Here is a 27,742-nt window from a genome sequence, read left to right on the forward strand (position 1 = left end):
CCATTATGTAGCTTTAAAACAAACAAATTATATTCAGGTTAAATTTTACACATCTTGTTACAATATTAAATTATATTCCAGGAAACCTTTCCACAACTTTGGAAGAATTTAGGTGTTAGTCGTCAGAAGAAGGTTCTAGTCCACGACTGAAGAAAGGGTAGTATAGATATTAAGCTATATCCAAGTTAAGTTTCAAAACCTGGTTAGGTCACTAGTAGGTTTTAATGTTTTTTCGCGAGACGAAGTTTTTCTCAACGATGAACTACAGCAGATAAAACAACTGTTAGACAGTTATAGTATAGTTTAGTTCTAAATCTCCAGATAATTTGTTTTTCCATAGAATAAACTAACAACATGGAAAATATCAACTGATTAAGCCGGTAATGTTATTTAGATTTTAGTTATAAGGTGAAATTTTATCCTAAAAATGAACCAATGGAGGGTAAAATAGCAACTGGTTACATTGCTAGTGTGTCGTATATAAGCTTACTCTGTGTTTTTTTGCAATTCTGTATTAATATAGAAATTTTCAAAAGTTATTTTGTCTGTTCTCACAACAGGATGGTCAATAATGCCATTGAATTCCTTTCACTTTAGTTGCCCATTGTATAATATCATTCAGCTAGAGAAGCACCTTTTTCTTATTTTGCTGTAATATGTGAAGTTATGCAGGTATATTTTTTCACTGGCAGTCAAAGGATTTCTAGAGTTACAGACCTCTTGTATTTCATAAGTGAATGATTTAGTATATGTTTACTGCAAGCTGCTCTGGATAAGCCTAGTGTTAACGATTTAAGTAAGCAGCGTCAGAATTATTCACTGTAGAATAAGATATCAGGAGTTTCAACCTAGAATAAGATTTTGAGAGGTATAATTTGAAATTTAAAATTAACTAGCTAATATTAACTCAACACTAACGGCAAATGTCTGTTGTAACCAGTTTAGTATTTTGTTTAAAGTGTTTGTCCTAAATAAAGATTGATCAGATTTTCTTTAATATATCATCCCTTGGTGGGACAGCGGTAAGTCTATAGACTTACAACTATAAAATCCAAACCTCGATTCCCATGGTAGACCCAGCATATAACCAAATGTGGCTTTACTCTAAACTAAACAAACAAACAAGCAGGATTTTTAATTCACCATGAAGCGGGTAGTCAGTGAGAATAAAGTTATGTCGCAGTGAATATCTATCCTAAAACCTCCAGTTATTAAGCGTTCCTTTTTTGTCGATTTTAGTAGAATAAGTCTTACCTGAAAGTATCAAAAGTTTTGCTTAGTTTTTATTTCTCAGATGAATCTTGTATCAAAGGATGAACCAACAACAGAGGAAAATAGAAACTAGTTAGATCTTCAGTGTAGTTTAGTTTTCAGATGATTTTTTTTATTAAAGCATGAACCAACTCTTTTTTATCAGTAGTATCTGTGATTTATACGTAAATTAATTTATGTATTTTTTTCATTTTCCTTGAATTTACGTAAAGCTACTTATAAGTAATAAATACGAAATAATTGAAAAAAACGTTTATTTTAAAGTTGTTCACGAATTCTTGAACTCTTACAAGTGTTTGTTTAAAATTAATATTTTAGTAAAAACAAACCATACACTTCCATATTAAACTGTTTGTAATACAAGTTTTTCGAAAATCATCAGAATTTTCAGCATGTTTTCGTATTTGTTCAATGTAAAATTTGTAGTTTTCAAGATTTACTTATAAGTATTTAAGAGAATGTCGTAATCAAAAAATTCACATCAATAATTCAGTTAAAAGAAGATTAAATTTGCTAAGTTTTACAAGATAAAACTAACACAAAGAATTTACTACAACAATATTACACAATTTAAAACTTATTTACAAAACGCTAAAATGTTAGACAATATATTGGCATTTATTTGAAAATCCATTAGAGGTTCTCGTGCCCATATGTTGATATTTGTATTTTAGAATAAACCAAGAGAATGCTCACGTGGTTTTCACTGAAGAATTTTAAGAAGTATTTGTTTTCAGGACTACCTGGAGAGTTCCCGCTGGTACAGAGGTAAGTCTACGGATTTCCAACACTAGTATCAGGGGTCTGATTTCCCTTGGCGGACTCAGCAGATAGTCCGATGTGGCTTTGCTATAATAAAAACACCCACACACCGTCTCAAGAAAGAAAAATTGTACGAGAATAATTTTATGTAGTTTAACTCGTCTGACGTTTGAGGCATTAATATATCAATTATAGTTCCTCGATCTTTCCTAAAACAAAATTGGTCTTCTGAATTGTTAATTCTAATTATTATGAGCTTAATAATTCTATTGAGGATTAATATTATCAATAATTAAAGAGGCGTGGCTGGTCAAATTGATATTCCACACGTCTTAGGTTGCTTGGAGACCAGCACAGAAATATATCCTCTTAAAGTCTATTGACGTTCCTGTACAAATTGAGTTACAAATCCCAAACCAGACATTTAATGCTTTCAATGTCCATTTAATTAGAAAAAAATGGCAAAACTCTTCCTATGCGAGATTTTTCAATGTTTAAGTTAGTAACGTCTTTCTGCGTTGTTCGATCGTTGTTCCACCACCACTTCTGATTTCACTTCACAGGTATTGTCAAACACATTTTTCACACACTCCGTTTCGAAATGCACCCCATTACTATTCAACCCTTTTATTCTTCTGCGCATTTCACACCTATATACCAAGATATTATATCAGAATAATTGTTGCTCTTTTAATTGCTTGACTGTCGAGACATTGCAGGAATATGACTTCACAGTTTAAACTGTTTGGAGACAAAACACTAAAGAAGAAAAAAGCGAACACCAGATAAAATTTACATAACCCACGTATTCATGAACCATAATTACCATTGAACAAAGCTTATTTAATTTGAAACAAACTGTTCCTCGAAGTTGTTTTTTTATAAAATAAAAAAACGAGTTCCTAGAGTAACAATCTTTTCACGCCATTCATTATTTTTGGTTTAATTAGGGGTTTATGTTACTTATGCAGAATTTAAGATTGTAAAGCATTCTTTATCTTCGATATCTTTCAGAGGTTTCGTGTTTTGCTTTTATTAGAGCAATTACTGATGGCTTGTACATATCAGCACTTAGTTCACTTTGTTTAACAACGTGCTGTTAACATGAACGAGATTATAGGGGACATTCAATTTAAGGTCCTTATATTGAAGATTTATGATTATATACGTATAATATTGTTGCTCTAAAAAGAGTTTTAACAGAAAAACGTGATGTTCAAAATCTTTCAACTAAAGATTAGTGGTTATATCCACCCTTGCTGCTCTAAATAGAGCAAAAGCAGGAAATATTTAAACTAAAGATCGGTGGTTACATCCAACATTGCTGCTCTACATAGAGCTTCAGCAGGAAATATTTCATGTTCAAAATTTTTCAGCTACAAATCGGTGATTACATTCAACATTGCTGCTCTACATAGAGCTTCAGCAGGAAATATTTCATGTTCAAAATTTTTCAGCTACAAATCGGTGATTACATTCAACATTGCTGCTTTAAAATAGAGCTTCAGCAAGAAATATTTCAAGTTCAAAATCTTTCAAATACAAATCGGTGGTTACATCCAACATTGCTGCTCTAATGGTTTTGTTTTGGAATTTCGCACAAAGCTACTCGAGGGCTATCTGTGCTAGCCGTCCCTAATTTAGCATTGTAAGACTAGAGGGAAGGCAGCTAGTCATCACCACCCACCGCCAACTATTGGGCTACTCTTTTACCAACGAATAGTGGGATTGACCGTCACATTATAACGCCCCCACGGCTGGGAGGGCGAGCATGTTTTGGCGCGACTCCGGCGCGAACCCGCGACCCTCAGATTACGAAGCGCACGCCTTAACGCGCTAGGCCATGCCAGGTCCCTGCTCTAATGGAGCTTCAGCAGAAAATATTTCGTGTTCAAAATCTTTCAGCTACAAATCAGTGGTTACATCCAACATTGCTGCTCTAAATAGAAATTCAGCAAGAAATATTTCATGCTTAAAGTTTTCGATTAAAGTTCAATAGTTGTATTAAAGATTTTTACTCTAAACAAAGTTTCAACAAAATATCGTGTTCATAGTCTTTAGACTAAAATCGATGATGCATTCAAAATAACAGTTATTAGCAGAGTGGTCACATTAAACGATTTTGATCTTAGCAGGATTTTCACAATAACTTAATGCTTAAATTCCTTGAAGTTAACAATCAGGTGTGTTATATTCAGTATAGATTATATTGGCAGTATTCTGACAAATAAGGTAATGTTTAGCAGCTTTAATCATAGTTAATATGATATAGCTCTCCTTAGCAGTGTTTTATTAGTGGAGTTGATATAAACGTAATTAGTTTAAACATTTACCGTTACGTTCTTTGTGGTTTCTCTTTACAAAGTTTCAACAAAGGACGAAATCTCTCAAAAACCTAATTTACAGATTGGTGGTTACGTAGGGTATTCTGTCAGCGGTGGAGATGGTGTTTACTGTGTTTAAAGTTGAAGAACGACCGTGTTTCCATTTTAACATTTTGTTAGAAAAACAACACAACAGATACTGCTGAAAATAACTGCGAAATATTGCGCTCACCAGGTACAGTGCAATGGGATTCATGCAGCTGTTTGCAAATGTGAGGACGTATCCCACTATTTTGCAGATATGCCAAAAGTCATTATAGTTTTCCATTGTATTTGGGTAGAAGTAGAACCAGAGCAAGAACACGTGAGTTGGTAAGAAGGATATGGCGAAGAGAACCACAAAAATTAGAACGATTTTGGCAACTTTTACTCGAGCCCTCATCTGTTTGACATGACTATGGTTCTTGCCTACCACATTCCGTGAGCTTCGAATCAGGTGGCGCGCTATTAAAGAGTAAAATATTCCTGTAATCAGCAACGGCAAGGTGTAAAATAGCAAAAACTTAATGAGCACCATGGTACGTGGGTACCAGGGCATCATATACTCAGGGTATGGATAGCATACATATATGATTTTTCCATGCATATCGAACTGTAAGAGAAACGCGAAATATGATCCTGGGATGGCCAAAACTATAGCGACGAACCAGATGCCAACAGCAAGCAGAACCGTGAAGCTTTTGGTGTGCCTGCTGGACCGCTTGCTGAGTGGGAAAACGATGGCAGAATATCGGTCAACACTCAAAGCAATCAAATTGAGGGCTGTAACTCCAACAGACACGTCCCGAAGTAACTCGCTCAGCTTACACACAAATTCTCCATATGGCCAGCTTTCAAACGTGTAAATTGTACTTACAAATGGAACCGTTCCATTGATGACTAGGAGATCTCCTGCAGCCAAGCTGATTATGTAAATGTTGGGTATACTACGCATTACTTTATGCTTTACGAATATAGTCATCAGTGTTCCATTTCCCAATAAGCCGACTACAAAGATGACAGCAAAGATTACAGGAACAATGTAGGTTTCTGGTCTTTTCTTGTAAGGGACATATTGTTCAGTATCTGAAGAGTTAATGGAAATGTTCAAGCTTAGTAAAGTGGCGTTTAGAGGATTTTCTAGGCTCATAGCTTGCGATGATTGAACGTTGGTCAAACGGCTGAAAAGAAATTAACGTATTTGAACTTGAAATTTAATTTCACTGTTTTATTATTTATATATTAACTTGTAGGTCTATATCTATCTATTCCGACTTCTATATTATCTCCTATAATTAACTTCTTTTAATTTTTGAAACACAATAGTTAAAAGTACACCATATATACTTTATTAGGTCGCAAGTTTCATTCTAGAACCTGAAAACAGTAAAACTCAATTTAATGATTTTATTTCATTTAAGCTTCGAGAAAACTTCATATGTAAATAGAGTTTAATTGACTGGAAATTAAGTGTTTTTGTTATTTGCGAAAAAAACAACTTAAAATTTCATTTGTTTATACTTTCGTGGTTCATTAAAATCTGTGGCTCAGTATGGCCAAGTGGTTGGGGCACTCGTCTCGTAATTTGAGATTAGCGGGTTTGAACCCAAGTCGCAACAAACATGTTCGCCTTTTCAGCCATGGGTACGTTGTAATATTACCATCAATCCCACTATTTGCTGGCAAAACAGTAGTTCAAGAGTTGGCGGTGGGTGGTGGTGACTAGCTGCCTTCCCTCTTGCCTTACACTGCTAAATTAGGGATGGGTAGCGCAGATATCCCTCGTGCAACTTTTTGCGAAATTCTAAACAACTATTAAAATCTTATTTCTTCATCAGTACAGCATTCTAATAGTTTACTATCATGCTAACTATAGTAGTTTAGAATTAAAATATTGTTATAGGTTTTCAGTATTCTACTTCTATTACAGTGCATTTGTATATTTTGTTCTGGTTGTTCATTTTTTATTTATATTGTTGTCAGTATTCTATTACTATTTCAGAGATTAATTGTTTTATTCTAGTCGCCAAGTATTATAGTGTTAAATTGTTCTAGCTAATTTTGAGGATTCTATTGCTATGTTAATCGTTTTGGTTCTATTAATGTTTCAGTGGTCCTACTTTATATTGTGTTAATTGTTCAATCTTTCAAAATTTGTAGTGCATACTGAAGGGGTGTACATAGTTTGGTAAAATGTTTAGAAAAAACGGACTTAACACTCCATATAAATAATTGTATTTATTTAAACCAACGTTTTGCCTTTGCGGCTTCCTCAGGATTAATATCCATAAAATAATTTAAAAAAAAGTTATCTTGATTGTAAAGGTCGTTTTTCTAAAATTTTTAAAGTTCGGTATTTACTTTTATTTCACAAATTTAATTTCATGTTTGTATTCTTGTAACATTTTATTATAGTAGTTCAATATTGTTCTTATTCTGGTCTCTCAGCATTCAAGTTCTTGTATTTGAGATTTTTTATGTGATCAATAATATTTTGTTTCTTTGTTTGCCATAAGTTTCTTCCTCGTTGTTCGAAAAAGAAAGAGAATTTTTTTCTTTGGAAGTAATTTAAATTAGTGTAAACTAAAAGTCATAAATCGGATTATTGTTCTAGCTGTTTACGGTTTTATTATTTTTCACTATGAACTCAAATTAGCGTCTTTTTTTAGAAGTAGTTGAAATGAAAGTAAAGACATCCTTGTCATGAAGTCGTATTGGAGTACAACAGGAAGAAGCTATTAGCACTAATATTTTGAGGGTTATGTTGTTTATTTTCGTGAAGATAATTTTCTGTAATAGGGTACATAAGAAACTATTATACAAACTTATAATCTAGTCCCCTCTTTTATCAAAAAGGTTCATATGTAAACAGGGCCAGCAAGTACCTGAATAAACCAGAGAAATTGACATATGTTGTCTTAGAAAATAAATTATGTATCGTTTTAGGTTTCATATTGGATCCCAATTTTTTTTTACCCTTTTACAATTTATTACATAAAAATTATTGGTTTATGTAAAAAATACCTGTTTTGATAGCACCAAGGTACATACGTTATTCTTTCAATCTGATACTCTAGTGTTTAGGTGAAGAGATTAGACATTCGTCTTGCAGGGTTTGATTTCGCACACCTATTGCCTATGAATTTGATACTTATAAAACTTTACTATCTATCGGCCATGCGTATATGTGTTAATTAGAATTCATTATTAACGAGAATAATCTCTAAAACATAAAGATGATTTTTTTAATAAATTATAACACAGGCACAAATCATCGCTCTGAAAAAAGGTTAAAACTAACAATCAATGTTATTTTGGAAATAGATTTTTTGATAGTGAGGAAGCACAGGGGAACTTGAGACTACACTCCAGGAACGTTCCTAGTGAAGTTAGCATTGTAACAGCATAAAGTACCACAAACACCTCAACCTATTATGTATACTCTGAAATGCTTTGCAGTTGACATAGAGAAACTAAAGAAATCAGTAACAGGTGAATCTTGCCCGTAACTCAGAGCTCCATACACCGCACTTTAGCCAAAGAATGCTATTGTCTCATCCGCAATGAAACATAACCTACTTTGTTCACTCTCTCACTTATTGTGAAACAACCAAATCTGAGAAGATGACATTACAATGACTAAGAAAAACAAGATCACTGAAGAAAGTAACATATACATACGATATCAGACATTGCTCTGATACTGCAAAAAAAGCTATCAGTTAGAGAGAGATTTACACTGCTATTTCTTTATCAAATCGCTCTGTTCATTTATCAGACTTCTATCTAGAACAGGTTTTACCACTTCTAAACCAAGCCATGAAGACCATGAATGGGATATTTTCTTTCTAACCATCCACGTGATTAATCAATAGTTTGATGTTAAACTATTCTTGTAAATAGTGACTTAGAAATGGCAAAAGGATTGTTGAACCGGTTGATGGTGTATGTGTTGAAAAAATGGGATACAAATAATTTATTTACTAATGATCACTCAGCTGGATAAAGTGATGTCACAAATAGTCTGTTGTTTAAGAAAAGTACTAACAAGATGCTTCAAGTTTTAACACACAGATGACTAACTGAGTTTATACTAAAATGTCTTTGAACATGAAAATCAACAAACTACGTTACAATTACAGCCGACATGAAGCCAGGGTTTAAAAGGAATGTATCAGAAATATATCTTGGTGTTGTTCGGCGTGTGTAGATAATGTTACGCCACCGAAACTTGATCGCTTTAGGAATGTCTTGTAACATTCTTTTCTATTACAAAATATTCACTGACTTAAATCATGAAGTATCGGATCAAGGTCTCAGAACTTGCAAGACAGAAATATACGTTGTATTTAATGGCCTTTGAAAGTAAAATAATATAGATCAACCCGAGGAGTTAGAATAATTCAGAAAGAGACCTGCAACAAGTTGTACCTCAATACTTGTAAGGAAAGTATAGTGTATTGTAAAAGCTACCCACGTGCTTCGTGCTCTAAGCAACAGTATGCAATACGTTAAAAAATATCTTCTGGAACAGCAACAGAAGCCAGGTGTATACAGGTTGCTTTTAAAGCATCCGTTCAACCGTCTTATACTTGAAGTACATGAGAAGATACGAGCATTCATATCAGTTTATTGCCTATTTCTGTGTGGCCAAGGCGCTTAACTCGTAATCTGTGGGTGTTGGGTTCGAATTCCCGTCACACCAAACATGCTCGCTCTTTCAGCCGTGGGGACGTTATAATGTTACGGTCAATCCCACTATTCGTTGGTAAAGGAGTAGCCTAAGAATTGGCGGTGGATGGTGATAACTAGCTGTCTTCCATCTAATCTTACACTGCAAAATTAGGGATAGCTAGCGCAGAGAGCCCTCGGTTCATGATGAACGAGTTAATTCTGATTTGCTATTATTACACTTCGCTTAATTTTAAGAAAAAAAAAGACCTTGATTTAAAACACTGGTTTAAATAAGAAGATATTATTTTATATAGGCCCAGCATGGCCAAGCGTGTTAAGGCGTGCGACTCGTAATCTGAGGGTCGCGCGTTTGCATCCCCGTCGCGCCAAATATGCTCGCCCTTTCGGCCGTGGGGGCGTTATAATGTGACGGTCAATCCCACTATTCGTTGGTAAAAGAGTAGCCCAAGAGTTGGCGGTGGGTGATGATACTAGCTGCCTTCCCTCTAGTCCTACACTGCTAAATTAGGGACGGCTAGCGCAGATAGCCCTTGAGTAGCTTTGTGCGAAATTCAAAAACAATTATGTTATATTTATCTGGAGTGTAGATGTCGTTTTTAAAACTTTTATCAAAATGTGTAAATCTCACCAATATGCATTATAAATTTTGAAAGACAACAAAACTTCGCTTAATAGTTAACCTTACACAGTACACAAGCTGACTTTTCCCCAATGAATATATCTAACAATTTACTGAAGTTAAACAGTTTGCAACGGTCGAAATCTATAAATTATCCAAGTTAAATATCTGTATTTTTCAGATTAATAAACGTTTATCACATTTATGGTTTCCGAGGTTTAGAGTATATTAACTGTAGTAAACCAAGGATATTCTAAAAATCTCTTGGCGCGTTGATTTATAAACCTTAGGCAATGTTCTCGAAAGTTCAGTTGACAATAATATAAAACATATATTAGTGATTCTTAAACTCGAGAATCTTCTACAAATTTAGAAAACAGGCTGGACTTTCGCAATACCCATTTAACAATAAAAGTTACATGCATTTATGTATATATATTAAACTAAAACAAACATCAATGTAAAAATACATATACACTAGTAAGTTTGTTACGGTTTGCATGAAATGTCCAGGGAACATATAAACAATATTTAAAGTTCATAAAAAATATATTGTAGATAATATTTTCTCTCTGCTTCATCCTCCTTGTTCATATTGTTTTTTTAAATATCTGACCAGCTGTGGAAGACCGTTTCATGAAAACTAGAATTTACAACAAACATGTTGTCTGGAGACCATTTTTCATTTTAGTCATAAAACTGTTTCATTAAGAAATTCCATTAAAATTTAGATTACTAAGAAGCTGAGTCTTAATAATAAGGATAGTAAAAGAGTTTCTGGAAAACTCGTATTTTATTTTCAAAAATTTTATTTATTACGTTCTAAGAAAAACAGCAAAAGCTCTAAAACAGTTTGATTGAATAAATTTGTCGTCATAGCAACATGTTCTTAATGTCATACCTGATGCGATCAAATTGAAACTCTTCGTGCATGTTCATTTTATAAAAATACCACAAAATGTAAATTTATAAAGACAACTAAAACAGTACTGTTAATTATTTGAACATTTCAAATATAAAAGTTAGTTGTTTTGTTTTTAGTGTAAAACTACACAGTGGTCCAGCAGTGGACAAAGTTCTGTGACTGTCAATCCCACTATTCATCACCACCCACCGCCAACTCTTGGGCTACTCTTTTACCAACGAATAGTGAGATTGACCTAACTTTATAACACCCCCACGGCTGAAAGAGCGAGCATATTTGGTGTGACGGGCATTCGAACCCACGACCCTCGGATTATGATTGAAGTGCCTTAATCACCTGGCCATGCTGGGGCAACTCTAGTATTATCCGAAACATATATTTTGTTTTTAAGCAGAACTTGTTTCGAGGCGTTTGACTCGTAACTTGAGGGTCGTGGGTTCAAATCCCTGTCACAAAAAACATGCTCGCTTTTTCACCCTTTGGGGAATTATAATGTTACGGTAAATTCTATTATTCTTTGGTAAAAGAGAAGCTCAAGAGTTGGCGGTGAGTGGTGATCACTAGTTGCCTTCCCTCTAGTTGTACACTGCTAATTTAGGGACGGCTAGCGCAAATCGCCCTCGTGTAGCTTTGCGCGAAATTAAAATCCAAACAAACCAAATAGTTATGAGCCTGTTAATATTGACAATACGTAAGTTTTCCGTTTAGACTGCTCTCACTAACTCATCCATTAAAACGTCGAGACTCCGCTAAGCAGTATTTCTTATATTTGTGAAAAATAGTTATTAATGGTACTATAGAGTTCAGAATCTCTCTTTCTCTTTTTTACTCATGTAAGACAAAGGAATCTTGATTTACTACAATTGTTGTTGTTTGTAATTAAGCACAAAGTTACATAATGAGCTATCTGTGCTCTGCCCATCACAGGTATCGAAACCCGAATTTTATAGCTGTAAGTCCGCAAACATACCGCTGTGCTACTGGGGGGAGTATTTATTACAAGTGTAGAAAAAATATGGAAGTATATAAATTTTGCATATAACATTGAAAGCATATTTATAGTTATAATTACTTGTGTTTCACGCAATATGAAGTGAAAAAAGGAGAAAAACAAAAATTGACTCATTAGATAAACAAAATAAAATAAACCTGGCTAACCTTTAGCATCCTTAATTAAATACCTTCCACTTCTAACTCCCAGTGGCAGAGCGGTATGTTTCGGACTTACAGCACTAAAAACCGAGTTTCGATACCCGTGGTGCGCAAAGCACAAATAACCCATTGTTTAACTTTGTGCTTAATTTCAAACAAATACGATTTAAACTTTTCTTTGCATGTATCACTTTAATATTGATTTATTGCAAATGTCTTTAATTGTTTTGTTGGGTTTTGCTCTTACTACCCTTAGAACTACGAAAACGCAATATGAGTAAAAATTATTTTACGCAAAGCTAACTTGTCCACAAAGGAGAATCTTAGCCTTCATTAAGTTCGTAAAATGTTTCTCTTGATAACCGCTAGAGACCATTGTTTAAATATTCTGTAGAACATGCTTGTATATGTTGCTAAAAGGACTGCAGGCAGATCTATCAATTAATTAGAGAGAGTGTCGTCCAAAAGTCACATTCGAACGTGTTATTTTTAAAATCAGGACCAAATGAAAAATTAAAAGAAAAAAATGTTTCCTATATACGGACCGATGGTTTTATGAGAAAGCTACAGACGAAAAAAACAACAGCCTAGAAATGGTTTTAGCAACTAGCTTTAGTAAGTATTATGAAACACAGCTGGACGAGGTAACAAACAACACTCGGATTTATCAGACAATAACAGTAACTACTATGAAAAGAAACTTAGATGAACGTTGCAACAAACAACACACGGACTTATCAACGATAGTTACAGCAGGTCTTATCCAAAAAATAACAGTTGGACTTAGCAACAAGTATAGAGATGGTTCTATTGATAAACTACAGAGGTCTTATTAACAACTGAAAGGCGGTTTATTAATGAACTGTAGGTCTCGTTAACAAACTACATATGCGGTCCCAGTAACAGGCTATATGTATGGTTCATTAACAAACTATATATACATATATATTTATATGCAAAAACGGCTCGTTTGGGTTTAGAAAATATTTTACATAGAAGAGCGAACAACGTTTCGACCTTCTATGTAAAATATTTTCTCAACCCAAACGAGCCGTTTTTTGCATATAAATTTCTCAACAAGTGGGTTTCTCGACATCACTGATTATATACATATACAGTTCATCAGCAAACTAAAAATGGGCCTTTTACAAACTACAGACAGTTTATTAAATATATATATAGACAGATTACTGATTAAGTATAAATTACAATTGGATATATCATGATACATTAGTGTCAAGCTTATTACATTGTTAATCTGGTTCTTTAGGGAATTTTAAATATTAGAAGTGTGTATAGTCAGAATATTTCAATTATGTTACATTTATAATATCTATTGCTGACAAAGTGTTTCCCTCGAATCAGAGCTCTTCAGGCCTTTTGGTGTACAAAAAACATAATTTTATGGAAAATATAGTTATAATTATTATTCGCCGACTTGTAAAAGGCGAACATATAATTAAACATCATATATTTACGTACCTAAATGATCTAAAACCATATTAGACACTTAAACGTTTTTGTTCCATACGGAACTAGTTGTTATTACAGAAAATGTCCTTTGTTGTATAGTTCTTTGAAATACTAAGTCATATATTTATAATCATATAACGCGTGAATAATCACTCTTGTCTCTGCACGTATTAAAATAAAGCTAAATAATATACACAATAAAATGCTTGGTTACTTTTGTACAGCAAAATAATGACATTATAAAAGGATCTTTTCCTTTCCATGGTTCGTGCACCCTCACTACTGCCACATGTTTTGTATTCTTTTCAAACTGAAACTAATTCATGCAGAAGTCACTTATCTTACGATAACACAACCTTATAAGCTGATTTTTAATTTTAATTGAGTATTAGTCTTGTAACAGATACATACATATATTGGTGTCATTTTAATTTGTTTACTTGTTTTCAGTTAAGATCATTTAAAAAAACCAAAAAAAAACATGAACAACAATGAAGACGCGATGCATAGTCACCATTTTTGACAACGGTTCTTTAAAATACGAAATATGTAAAATGAGTTGTTCGTTGCTTAAACATACCGGGAAGTTGGATGGATTACTTTTCTTTCTTTATGAAGACGTTGAAATGAAAGTTGTTGTAAAATAACGGTTATAAATTCGATAAAACACAACATCATCGAAATAAAATATATTGTGTTTTTCGAATTTCGTCTACTCTATTTATTTTCTACATTTAAATACGAATTTCTTTGCTCCGGTGTACAAATTAAAGCGCATAACCACAAAATAGGATATCTGCGCTGTGACGAATGTGGGTATTTAACCTAAGTTTTAGCGTTACAAGTCGTTCTTGTTTATTATTTAAAAATACAGGTCGTGAATGTACCGTGGTATATTGTCGAAGGCAGAAGCCAGTGAAGTAAATTAAAATTACATGTGCATGAGTTATTAGACAGAAATGTATTTAACAAAATAAAGAAATGTTGTAAGGAAGCATTGATATAAAAAAGTGACGTTCGACGAAATACAAGAATGTTCATTTTGTCTAACACAGCTTCCACGTAAAATGATTATAATAAAATTAGTCTAACACATTTTCCACGTTGTTGTTGTTTTGAATTAAGCTACACAATGGGCTATCTGTGCTCTGCCCACTACGGGTATCCAAACCCGGTGTTTAGTGTTGGAAGTCCGCAGACATATCGCTGAGCCACTGGGAGACCAATTCCACCTCAAATTACTATAATAAAATTAGTCTAACACAACTTCCCCATGAAATGATTATAATAATATTAGTCTAACGGTGCTTTCACGTGAAATGATTATAATAAAATTTGTATAACACAACTTCCACGTGAAATGATTATACTTAGGAAGCGTTAGTCATGAAGAAGACTTATATTCATTTTGCTGGAATTAATTGGTACAAGAGTTAAGTTTAGACGGAATATTCAACAAAAATGTAGAAATGCGACTTAAAAAAAATTAAAAAGGTGGCCGTAGTAAAAACATAAAAACCTTCGTATGATAGAGTTTCTATTTACAGTGTTTTTTATTAACAATAAGAAAAAAAGACAGTTTTTGAGAAATAATTATTTAATGTAATTTACGGCCAACTAGTTTCGATAAAAATAATACCCATGATCATCAGGAGAAAATTCTATAGTGCTCTTTAAGTAAGTTTTTAGTTCCATCCTTTAAAGGACATTGTAGGATTTTGTTCTGATGATGGTAACACTTTAATCGAAAATAGTTTGTTGTAAATTATATTAAATAATTATACTTATTATACAATGTTTTTTGCAGTTGTCATTCTTGATATACCAGCACAATGTGCTTTAAAAAGAGTTAATGGTTTTTGTGTTAAAAAGCAACTAAACATTGTCTTGTGTGCATTATTTGATTTTTCTTTTAAGGCGTGAAAAGACGACCAACCATACTAATATGCTATAACAGTAATAATCAGTCATGTTTTTAGTAATGTGTTCTTTTCAATATTGCATACAAATGTATAACAATCAATAAATTTTGTACTAGAAACTACTAAATACATATTGTACAAAAACGTTGAGAAAGTCTAACATAACTTAAGATCTTTAAGTATTTAAACGTAAGTTTTTGTGTTTCTTAGTTATGAAAAAACATTCGTGAGAAACTTCATTTGGAGCTTATTTTTGATAATGAGTAATTGTTAATATAAACCGTGTAGTAAAGAACAGCCTACAAATCAGTTTGAGAATGACTTAATGTGTTCCTGATTTAAGATAATGGTAAACTTATGATTACACGTATTCGTACAGTTGTGATGAAGGAAGTACTTAACCATTAAGAACACAACCTGAGAAAAACGTCCATTTATTCTTCATTAATTACACTTATGTTCTTTTATTATAAATTAAAACAACTAATTGGAGACTATGAAGTGAAATACTTTTAATCTGGTGTATTCTATTTAATGTACAATAAAATTAATTTGTGAAGTAGCGAAGTATTTTCTCAATCTTGTCCTGGTAATACTGTGCTTCGTTTATTGAAGTGAATGCAGGAAACTCCAACCTGCAAAGTGAAATCTCTGCTTCAATATGTATTCTGTGAAACTATAAGGATGTCAAACAATTTTAAGAAGATAAAAGCTCTGTACGTCATGGTTTAATGTGTATTTACAACACAACGAAAAATAAGAGAAATAAAAAGTTTTATAATTCGTGCAGTAATTATATTTTGTTTACTTGATTAATAGTAGAAAAAAGAAAGTTGCAAAATAAAGTATCTCTACTTGTTGTGGTCCCCAAGTGGAATATTCAATAACTTTATGGACTTATGATCTGAAATTGGATTAGATTCCTGACGGTGGACAGATACCAGATATCTTATTTTGTAGCTTTGCGTTATAAAACAACAACTATTTTGGTGTGTGTATACGTAAAGTATAACGGAATTACGCACAATATACAATTTCTTTTATACAATGTCCTTTTTCGCATTGTAATGCAAAAGGTTGGAGCCGTTTACACCATTGTTCACTTATAAAGCTCTTTACCGCGAGTAGGATCGATCACATTACTACATTATGAATAGGCACACACAACCAAACTAAATGAAATTTATTATAAACAATATAAATGGTCTTGACTACCGAGAGAAATACATCTCATCATACTTTTTTTTTTTTAATTAAGCACAAAGCTACACGATGCTCTACCCACCACCGGTATCGAAACCTGCTTTTAGCGTTTTAAGTCCCCAGACATACCGCTGAGCCACTGGGGGACTCATGAGACTGAAACTGACATCATGAACAATTTTCTGTGTTTCTGATGGCAATCTGTAACTGAAAGTTGTAACAATGTACGCAATAATTTAATAATTGTTACGAATTGTAATTTATCTCGGACGAGCCTCAAATTTATTATGTTTGGTATTACGATTTCTAATGGCCTGAAACTGAATTAAATTTTATAATAAGTTGGACCTAAATGTTAATTGAATACAGACATGTAACAAGTTTATGATATTGGCCAACAAGATTGATATATACACAAACTTTTATTTCTTGGCACAAATATATTTTAATATACAAACAATATTACATTTATATTTTTTATCCAAGTAAGTTTTGTGGCTGTCACTTGTAGAAAGTAATCGGTGGTACTTCATTATTTCGACTGAATTCAAGGTTGTCGCTTTGCCTTGGTCAATTGGAATTGAGTTTAATTCCCATATCTTTCAGCCTAATTTATTTCTCGGCTTTGATATCAGCTTGTTCTTCTTCAAGGAGTTTAATTTCTCTTTCAGCTTCGATATAAGATTGCTTTTTCTCTTTTTTGGCTTCGATTTGGGCTTGTTCAAGTGAGTTTTTAGAGATTTAGCTGGATTTCTAACTTATCTTTATCACTGAACTCTGATTGGCTAGTTGGTTTTGTAATTTTTGTTTTCTCTATAAGAAATGTGGAAATGTTATATCCTAGTTCGTATAAAACTGTTTGTATGCTTGTTGAATCCAGCTTACAAAACAGTATAATATTCAGCGTGTACTTCGGACAACACTATGGTCAATTTTTATCTTACATTTCCAACAAGAGCTAAATATAGCAAGTATTAAGCTCGCAGAAGTAAGGTAGACAGATATTATACCCTTAATGTGGACTAATCACCACATATCTTTCATTTGTTGTGCAATGAGTCATTAGAAATGATATACACCTGAACAGATTTATGTATTTTATTTCACATAGATCATAAAGCTACTGATACCGAAGATATTATTTAAAAAAAACACACACAGACAAAACGAGAGACTGATATCAGAGACTGTTGCAATAAAATATCCTACAATGTAAGCAACATGGCATAAAAATACACAAGTCTTCAGTCTCAAATCCCAAGTAAAGTTAAGTTTATGATTTTCGTATCTTGTGCTGCTTGTTTGTTAAATTTAGTGAGAATGTATGTTACCAACTCATGCTTGAGAACTGCTTTCTGTTTCATGCTTTTTCAGGAAATTTATGACCTTAATTTACGTCAACATAAAGGTCGCAGTTGGTAAAGACAACAAAACTACGAAAAATATATGTAGCTTCTACCTTAAGCACTGTCATCTACTCAATGGTCAACACGAGTATGCATGAGATCTGCATACGTTGGACATGACTAATTTCAGATGGAATTAGAAAGTAAATCAAGACGAAACATCAATGAAGTGTGAAGCACATAGCTCGTTGAAAAAACTGAACAACTTAGAATTACTGACTTCTGTCTGAAGAGACGTTCTCTTGGAGACAAATAAAATAAGCAAAGCGCTTTGAAACATTGAGGCTTATTTGTTTTTAGAAACTTACTTATATGTAACAATTTTGACAAATAGGAAGATTTAGAAAAGATACTATAAAATGCGCAGTAGCTTTCGTGTAGCTTTGCGTGAAATTCAAAAACAAAACAATATTATAAAAGTCCAGTAACTAGACATTTTTTACATAAAGGGGATGCGAACCCGCGACCCTCAGATTACGAGTCGCACGCCTTAACACGCTTGGCGATGCCGGGCCGCTTAACAAAGTGAGGTTTAGATAATCTGATGTGAAACTGAAGTTTGGATTTCTTAGCAGAATACAAACGTTAGTGTAGAAAATATAATATAAAAGAACAACTTAATTTCAGTAATTGTATGAGAATGGTTTAAAGGTAAAATTCCCCACGAATATATCTTTTTAAAAGCTTATTGTCAGCACCGAATCTACTGTCATAAGTGGGAGCGTACTCACTCAATTCAAACAAACAGCTCAAGTTCTATGCCATTCATCCCAAAAACGAATCACAGTTCTCCAGTTTAGACGTAGCATTTAGAATGGTTTTATGAATCTCAGCATCAAACTGTATCGGATGTCGATCGTTTTTTACATTAAAATTCATGAAATACTGGCAAACTTGTTAACGTTAATCATTTACCCTGTTCCTTTAGAAAATTTTGATTTCGATAAGGTAAATTTGAATTTGTCAATTTAAAGTACAGGAAAAAAATAAAAGCAGCACTGAAAAACCCTAAATAAGGCATATTTGTTTGTGTTTAAGGTTTAATGTGATTTTTTAAAAATATTTTGTATTAATACTGTACTTTGTTGTTCATTTTCATTAATTGTCGACATGTAAATATTTATGAAGCTCGAAACATTGTTTTCTACTTTATTTTAATAAAAGGTTTGATACCTGGTTTGTTCTGAATTTCACGCAAAGCTACACGAGGGCTATCTGCACTAGTCGTCCCTAATTTAGCAATGTAAGACTAGAAGAATGGCAGCTAGTCATCACCACCTACCGCCTACTCTTGGGCTACTATTTTACCAACGGATAATGGGATTGATCGTAACTTTATAATAGACTCCACGGCTGAAAGGGCGAGCATGTTTGGTGTGATGGGAATTCGAAGCTGCGAGAGAAAAAAAACATTTTGTAGCTACAAGTCTGAGAATTAACCAATAGTTGCTATGCGCCTAAAGGCTCAGGATTATTATTATTATTTTTTGTCTTTGTGTTGTAGGAGACTGTGGTGCAATATAAATAAGAACAAGGTTTAAGTTGTGATTACAAGAAAATTATAGGATCATCGTGCGACGTTAAAACTGTTCAAAATTTAAAAACTAACTGACTAGTAAAATATTGAGAGAATTTATTTTAGCACTGATCAGCGCTGATGGAAAAAGTCAGGTGGTTACAGAACAGATTTGAGGTTGAACTTTAAATTCTAGTTACAATATTTCTAATGTACTTAACTCATTGCAAGTTTTTCCAGAAATTATTTAACAACGCAATATACACACTGCTTACAGATCCAGTAGCTATTGAGGAGTATCGAGAGGAAGTTTTCAAAGTTGAAACTGATTAAAAATTGTTTGTGATTGTCACATCTTTGCATCGAAAGGAATGATGAAAAAAGTTGGATTTTGAGAAATCTTTCGAAATATTTGTAACAGAAGCAATTACAAGGTAAATTGTAACATCCTACTAACCGTATAAAAGACATACGACTGCAACAGTTCATATTTCTCTATAGGTAAGATACATTTTCAACTTCAGTGTCAAATTTAGGCGTTTCAAGAGTTATTGAGTTAAATACCTTGCAGAAGGATGACTCCGTCTTTTGAACAGACAATGATGTTAAAAAAATACAGTTTTTTGTGTAGATATTATTTGTTTACTTTAAGCTTAAACTATCACATTTCGCTGTCTGTTCTCTATCCAATATGGGTATCGAAACCAAAATTTTAGCCTCAAAGCTCCCAGTCTTACTGCTGGGTCACCGGAAGCTCTTCGTATGTGGAATTTACAGTAACGTTTGTAGTTGGAATATTAATGCAAATAAAATAACAATGTAAAATGTTAGTTTATTTTTCGAATTTTCATGCAAAATTACTCACAGCCGACTAGAATTCTGTACTGTTAACATATTGAAGGCAATATTTACCACTAGCTCTGGGGCTATTCTTGTCTGATCAAATTATTAGACTTTTTTTTTGCCCAGTTGGGACAGCGATAAGTTTACAGGGCTAGATTCTTTGTGGTGGACAGAATTTAGACAGCTCATGGTGTAACTTTGCATCGAAAAACTACAACAAATCTTATAGTGCACCCACAATCCAAAGTGTGGAACGCGTTTTTACGTAAAAGAACAAAAACTCTCGGATTTACCGAGAGTGAAAGTTGACGTTTGGGCCACATTCAGTTGCTTGTACAGGAAAAAATAAATCCTTTGTTTATACAGGAACGATAGCTGATATTCAAATCCTTTGTATATATATATAGACCAATAATTATCAAAGTTTAAATATTAATGTTCCTCACTAAATTATTTTTAAGATTTACAGTGGAATGCTCAATAATAAATGTTTTTTACTGAATGTTCATTGAATTCTGGCTCGGCATGGCCAGGTGGTTAAGACACTCGAGTCGTTATCTGAGGGTCGCGGGTTTGAATCCTCATCGCACCAAACATGCTCGTCGTTTCAGCCGTGGGGGCGTTATAATGTGGCAGTAAATCTCATTATTCGTTGGTAAAAGAGTAGCCTAAGAGTTGGCGGTGGGTGGTGATGATTAGCTGCCTTCCCTCTTGTCTTACACTGCTAAAGTAGGGACTGCTAGCGCAGACAGCCCTCGAGTAGCTTTGCGTGAAATTCAAAACAAACCAAACCAGTCATTGAATTCTATAAGAACGAAGTTCCAGGCTACTTGCCGTTCTTGGAACTACTTATGTGATCAACGATTATACACTCGTTCTGATAGTTATCATATCGTACTTGCCCAGAATTTCACAGGCATGGTTTCAGTTCAGATTATTTTGGTTCTAGTTTCTTCAGTGATCTGCCTGGTGGAAGTAACTACTGATTTCCAGGTATGACTAAAATCTCGCCAACTTTTGGTATATGACTCTTAACTAACTTGTTTTATATAATGCTAACGATACCAAAGGCGTGGTTAGGTTTATCGCGATAGCTTTTTGAAGGTTAGAAGATCCACTTTTAGAACAACAATATGCAAACAAGTAGGTGCTATGAAATAGTGTGTTGCGTCAAATTGTATTCTAAAAACGGCAGGCCCAGCATGGTCAGGTGATTAAGGCACTCGACTTTTGATCCGAGGGTCGCGGGTTCGAATCCCCGTTACACCAAACGTGCTCGCTCTTTTAGCCTTGGGGACGTTACAATGTGACGGTCAATCGTTTATAAAAGAGTAGCCCAAGAGTTGGTGGTGTGTGGTGATGACTAGCTGCCTTCCCTCTAGTCTTACACTGCTAAATTAAGAATGGCTTGCGCAGATAGCCCTCGTGTATTTTTTCGTGAAATTCAAACAAAAACCAAAACTAATGAAAATTGTTGGTACGAGTATTAAATTTACTTTGTCTCGAAGCCTGTAGTTCTATTTTACACTTCTTTTTTTTTATAAAATTTTAACTTCTTCAGGTGATTGCTTGATACCGTTTTCTAGTTGTCTAGCACTTTAAGTGTTTTAACATTAAGAGTTTCGCTATACACGTAGACTTCAGAAATGGTTGTAATATGTGTGACGTATATTTTTAGCTATTAAGTGTTTCGCTGTGGATTGTAATATGTACAGTTCTTCTCATAAAGAGCAGTTAACATGTGCTTGCAAGATCCACAGAAATTATAGTAATAATACATTCTATATAGAACCAAAACTTGAAGTTTAATTTCTCATGAAAGTCTTGAATGTATTCTTATCGAAGTGAATCATGTGAGAATTAAGGTGGATATCCACTCCAGAATAGAGAGTTCTCTGAGGTGATTAGTGAATTGTAACATATTTTATTTTTATCCCAACTTAATAATTTTTTTTCTGCTAAGCTCACCAAATGAATCGACGTTTATACAGTTTTCAAATATGATTTCACAAAACCTTCGAAAATACCTTTAACAAAAAATATTTCCAACTGATAAATCAATGCATTTTAATAATCATAACTAATAACGGTATATTTAATAATGCATATTAGTTACTAAGTTTGTCTTGTCGTTATTATCCATGTAGGTAGCTTCCTCTGATCAGAAGTTACTGATAATTACATTTACTCTACTTTTATAAACCTTAGCTACGCTAGTTAATTAGACTTTCTTATAATTTCCAGAGACTCTTACGAGAATGTATTTGGACATCAGAAGCATCGAAGGCACATGTTTGATACATTGAGCCAAACTCCAGCTTCAGGGGCTTATGCTTTTCTAATATTTCGTTATTTACATAATGAAAATGTTATTATTGGCGCGTGTTCGTCTTCGCTTTAATTGCACAGAGTCTTGTCACTGAAGTACCAAGGACTGTTTCCCCTAACACAGTAGGTTCCTGTTTAATAACTGTTCAAGAACAATTGCTTTGCTTCTTCTATTAAATAAAGAGTGATGCTAGTGAAAAACAACAACAGAGTTTTATTGGCTTAGTGAATACAACTCATATTAATGAGACGAAAGAGGCTTCTGTTATTATACACCATTACTCTCTCTTTTATGAATTAATATAAAAAAAAGATTTTCATTTTGTAAAGAGAAACTTTTTATAATCGTGAACTATCCAATCATTTCGAATGATTCGTGACCAAAATTCTATCAATCTAAGTCTCAAAACGTCAAACAAATTATCTTACATCAAATCAACTATTTTATAATTTTATTATGCTACTGTAGAAGCTACTTTGTTATTAAGATTTCAATAGCTACGCCGACCTTTTCAGGATTTAATAATTGTAATTAAAACAAGATACCAAGAAAATTACAAAGTCCTTCAACTTTGCACGAGTTCTCTATACTAAAAACAAGAACAGTAAGTTGTATAATTTACCTTTGCATTGTTTTCAAACTAAGTGTGACCTACTGACATCATATATTGTACTTGAAACAGTTTGAACAATTACCAAGTTTAAAAAAGCACACTAAGTAGGGATGGGCAGAACGTTGGCTGCACCTACATTAAAGTTTCACTGTGTTGTCCCCCGCTGATAGAGCGATAAGTCTACGGACTTACAATGCTAAAATCAGGGGTTCGATTCCTCTGCATAGACTCTGCAGATAGCCCGATGTGGCTCTGCTGTAAGAAAAACACACAAACAGACATTCGCCGTGTTACTAAGTGTTGCAATGCCCGTTCCTCTCTTCTTTCCTTGCTTTTTGGTGCTCCTATTTCTATCTACTAATTTTTGTTTAAAGCTTTTACACTTGAAATTAAATAGCTTTAAAAAAAGATGACCAAGCAGATAAATTGTTTAGTGCAGGCTTTAGTTGCTGGACATATAATGCCTCTTTTACTTCCTGTCCAAATGAAAGATGAGCATCTAAACAGTATCAAAGTTAACAAGAAAACACTATTTTATCTTGTCATCACTAAAATTTAATGGACAGCGAATACACTATTTTTCTTGTTAGTGTTTTATGTTGTTCTGACGTGCTCATGAATTTTGTTTTTCTCGAGTCTGTATTTTACTTATAAGAACCTTATAACAGCCACGTTATAATACGGGTTTTTCTCGGGTCTCTAAGAAACCTTATAACAGTCGAGATAGCTTGAATAGTAAACAACCATAATTATTTATATCACAGGCCCCTTAAGAAAAGCCTTTTATCAATCATACTTTTCTAGATGCTGCTCAAAACATGTTTTCTTCTTTGATGAAAGAGGACTTTTGTAATCTATCTACATATATACATATACAACCTGGCCAAAGTATGTGGACACCCTTTCTAATTAGTGGGTTTGGCTATTTTAGCCACACTCATTGCTAAGAGGTGCATAAAATCAATCATACAGCCATGCAATCTCCATAGACAACCACTGGCAGTAAAATGGGTCATACTGAAGAGCTCAGTGACTTTCAACGTGGCACTCCTATGGAATGCCACCTTTCCAACAAGTCAGTTCGTCAACTACTATGTTTATAATATCCTACTATGTCCATCTAAAGCAAAAAAAGTGTTACACAGATCTACTCTTCCACTAGGCTTGACGAGTCTTGGTGTCGGAGTAAAACCTCTTCAGTACTGAATTTAGCAGATACAGTTAGGTTGAAATACAACAACATTATTCTTTACACTCGTAAGTTTTCAGAATTGTTTCAGAGTCAACTAGTATCAGAGTAAATATTCCATTGTGTCTCAGTTGTTTGTGTAAGAAATAGGAATTGTTGTTCTCTGTTTTACATCTGCGTTTTAATGGTTTATTTGCTGCCGACATTCAATTTATCATTCACAAGTACACTATATGGCCAAAAGTATGTGAACACCCCCTTCTAATTAGTGAATTCGGCTATTTCACCCACACCCATTGTTAACAGGTGCGTAAAATCAAGTATACAGCCATGCGATCTCCATAGACAAACACTGGCAGTAAAATGAGTGGTACTGAAGAGCTCAGTAACTTTCAACATGGCACTGTCATAGGATGTCACCTTTCCAATAAGTCAGTTCGTCAAATTTCTGTTTTGCTAGAGCTGCTCCGGCCAACTGTAACTGTGCTGTTATTGTGTAGTGGAAACGTCTTGGAGCAACAACAGCTCAGCCACGAAGCGGTAGGCTACACAAGCTCATAGAACGGGACCGCCGAGTGCTGAAGCGCGTAAAAATCGTCTGTCCACAGTTGCAACACTCATTAGCGAGTTCAAAACTGCCTATGGAAGCAACATCAGCACAAGAACTGTTCGTCGGAAGCTTCATGAAATGGGTTTCCATGGCCGAGCAACCGCACATAAGCCTAAGATCACCATGCGCAATGCCAAGCGTTGGCTCGAGTGGTGTAAAGTACACCGCCACTGGACAGGTTAAAACGTGTTCTCTGGAGTGACGAATCACGCTTCACTATCTGGCAGTCTAACAGACGAATCTGGATTTGACGGATGCCAGGAGAACGCTACCTGCCTGAATGCATAGTGTCAGCTGTAAAGTTTTGTGGAAAAAGAATAATGGTCCGGGGCCGTTTCTCATGGTTTGGGCTAAGTTCTTAAGTTCTGGTAGAGGAAAATCTTAATACTACAGCATACAATGACATTCTAGAGAATTGTGTGCTTCCAACTTTGTGGCAACAGTTTGGGGAAGGTCCTTTCTTGTTTCAGCATGACAATACCCCCGTGCACAAAGCGAGGTCCATAAATACATGGTTTGCCAAGGTTGGCGTGGAAGAACTTGATTGGCCTACACAGAGCCCTGATCTCAACCCCATCGAACACATGTGGAATTAATTGGAACGTCGACTGCGAATCAGGCCTTCTTGCCCGACCTCACTAATGCTCTTGTGGTTGAATAGGAGCGATTCCCCTCAGCCATGTTCCAAAGTCTAGTGAAAAGCCTTCCCAGAAGAGTGGAGCCTGTTATAGCAACAAAGAGGGGACCAACTTCATATTAATGTCCATGTTTTTGGAATGAGATATTGAACAAGTACTTATTGATATGATGGTCGGGTGTCCATATATTTTTGGCCATGTAGTGTATTTAATTTCACTAATATTCAATAACGCTAATATATATAAATAAAGAAAAAAAACTCTTTAGAAAAGGAAGCAAATGTAGGGATGACTAATATCAATCCTTCAAAAGCAATGCAAACAGGACAACAGGGATATCATTTCTGTTATCCATTCATAATTGCATAGGCAAACATTATAGAGGAATGTTAACAGACAAATGCAGAATAAAGTAAACTTAGTTGTGAGTGATTGGTTTTATATACATGTGTATTGTTATATGTTAACTATTGCCCTTTCTATTATGTACGTTTGATGCACATGTAACCTCTATTACCTTGTTTACATTGTTTTTGAAGGACGAATATTAGCCATCCTTATATTTACTTCCTTTTTAAAAAGTTTTTTCTTTACTATTTTGCCTGTTTTTAATGTAGTTTAATGACTTGTGATTTTAATATTAAATTAATACATTATTTTACTTTAGAAAGGCTGTTTTTTGCTATGACTTTCACGTTATTATGTAGTACAAGACCCACTTCGAGTTAATAAAACGTGACGTGGTTTGATTGTAATGCTACCATGTTGTACGAATTTATTAAAACTATGATGTAACTGTTGTTATGTTATCATGTAATACTTGTAATAACACTAATGTGTGATTCTGGTTGTTAGTTTACTGTACAATGTAGTATTATAAACTGGTTTCTGAGTTTACTGCTTCTTTTAGTTCGAGTTTGTAAATAACTAGTTGACTTGTGGTTTGACCATTATCTTACCATGGGGTTGTAGCCTAATACTAATTTTTCGTAGTTTGACTGTTACTTTATTGGAGAAATATATATTTTTATAGCTAGTAATAGTATTCATTTTATAGACAATAGATTGGTTTGTGTTTTCTTTCATATAACCAAGTGTTTGAAAGGAGCAATGAAATATAACGTAGCTGGGTTTGAAAAAAACTAAAGCTATTTGTGACCCAGAATAAGTTTGCACAGTAAGAATATTTCATACTGTATTGCCAAATCTCCGTAACTTAGGCTCACGTTGTCAAAACTAGGTAATAATTTTCTGTTAACATGGGCTGATAGTTGGATAACTATACCCTGAAAAAGAGGCATTTGAAGTAAAACCAACTTAGGAGTTATGCTCATAAACCAAGAATGTTTAATGATGTGAAACCACTGTACAAAGTGTAGTTTTTAAATTGCTTTAGAAAGGGAAATTAATGTTGTGTGATTTTATTTGTAATTTTGTTGTAGGACGAACGAATTATTAACAAGAACGTCATCAAATGATAATGCTAAGTAATATTATAATTGGAAAATTGCTTGTATTTAAGATATTGTCATTCCTTATTGCTTTTATTTCACACCTATTTTAATGTTCTAGAAGCTATAATACAGACAGTGCAAGAGGCCATGAAACTATTTCAGCGATCTTTTCATAAATGTTTTATTAGTGGCGCTTTCACTTACTTTATATCACTAAAATTTAAAAGGCACACATTTTCTGGTATTCATCTTTTTAATTTTTACGACTTGCGTTAAATAAAAGAAACGTTACAACACTAATACGACAGTAATTTCTAGAATTTTTTTTCAAGAGGCGGAGTTACGTTCCAATTTCAAGAAGAAAATTTTCCCTTTTATATCCAAAATGACACTTCTAACGTCTCAAAAGTTACTGTTGCTATAAGGAAGTTACTATATATATTGCTTTCGTAACTATTCTCACACAGCACTTTGTACTTAATTTTACGAAGTTAATTTCCCATGTACATGCATTATGGAATGTAACTAGCCTGTTTAACAACACATAATTAATGTTTTAGCGTGAGTGTGAATCATCGTGAGCTCCAAAATATTTTACAATTGTTGGACATAAGCTAATATTTTGTAAATGCTTAGCCTATTGTCTTCGTTAACACTGTAATGTTTACTTACCTATCACTCTAGAACCGACGGATCACAATGCAGGAACAGAGAACTTAACAGCGTGAGTTGAGAGAGCTTTCTTCCCTTTATTAAAA

At 33.9% G+C, this 27,742-nt stretch overlaps 1 protein-coding gene across 1 annotated transcript; it reads right to left on the bottom strand.

The window, feature by feature from the left end:
* Positions 1-1,550: 1,550 nt before the first annotated feature.
* On the bottom strand, positions 1,551-27,742 carry LOC143228061 (neuropeptide CCHamide-1 receptor-like). The gene is made up of 2 exons (XM_076459399.1): positions 27,657-27,742; positions 1,551-5,578 (listed from the first exon to the last, which is right to left on the bottom strand). The coding sequence occupies exon 2, from the start codon at positions 5,545-5,547 to the stop codon at positions 4,435-4,437; it is 1,113 nt and encodes a 370-aa protein (XP_076315514.1). The 5' UTR covers positions 5,548-5,578; positions 27,657-27,742; the 3' UTR covers positions 1,551-4,434.

The sequence above is a fragment of the Tachypleus tridentatus genome, chromosome 10 (genome assembly GCF_004210375.1).
Source record: "Tachypleus tridentatus isolate NWPU-2018 chromosome 10, ASM421037v1, whole genome shotgun sequence".
Lineage (NCBI taxonomy): Eukaryota > Metazoa > Arthropoda > Merostomata > Xiphosura > Limulidae > Tachypleus > Tachypleus tridentatus.

Bases quoted from the DNA above. Each gene is read 5' to 3' on its own strand.
- LOC143228061 (XM_076459399.1), bottom strand. From the start codon at position 5,547: ATGAGCCTAGAAAATCCTCTAAACGCCACTTTACTAAGCTTGAACATT.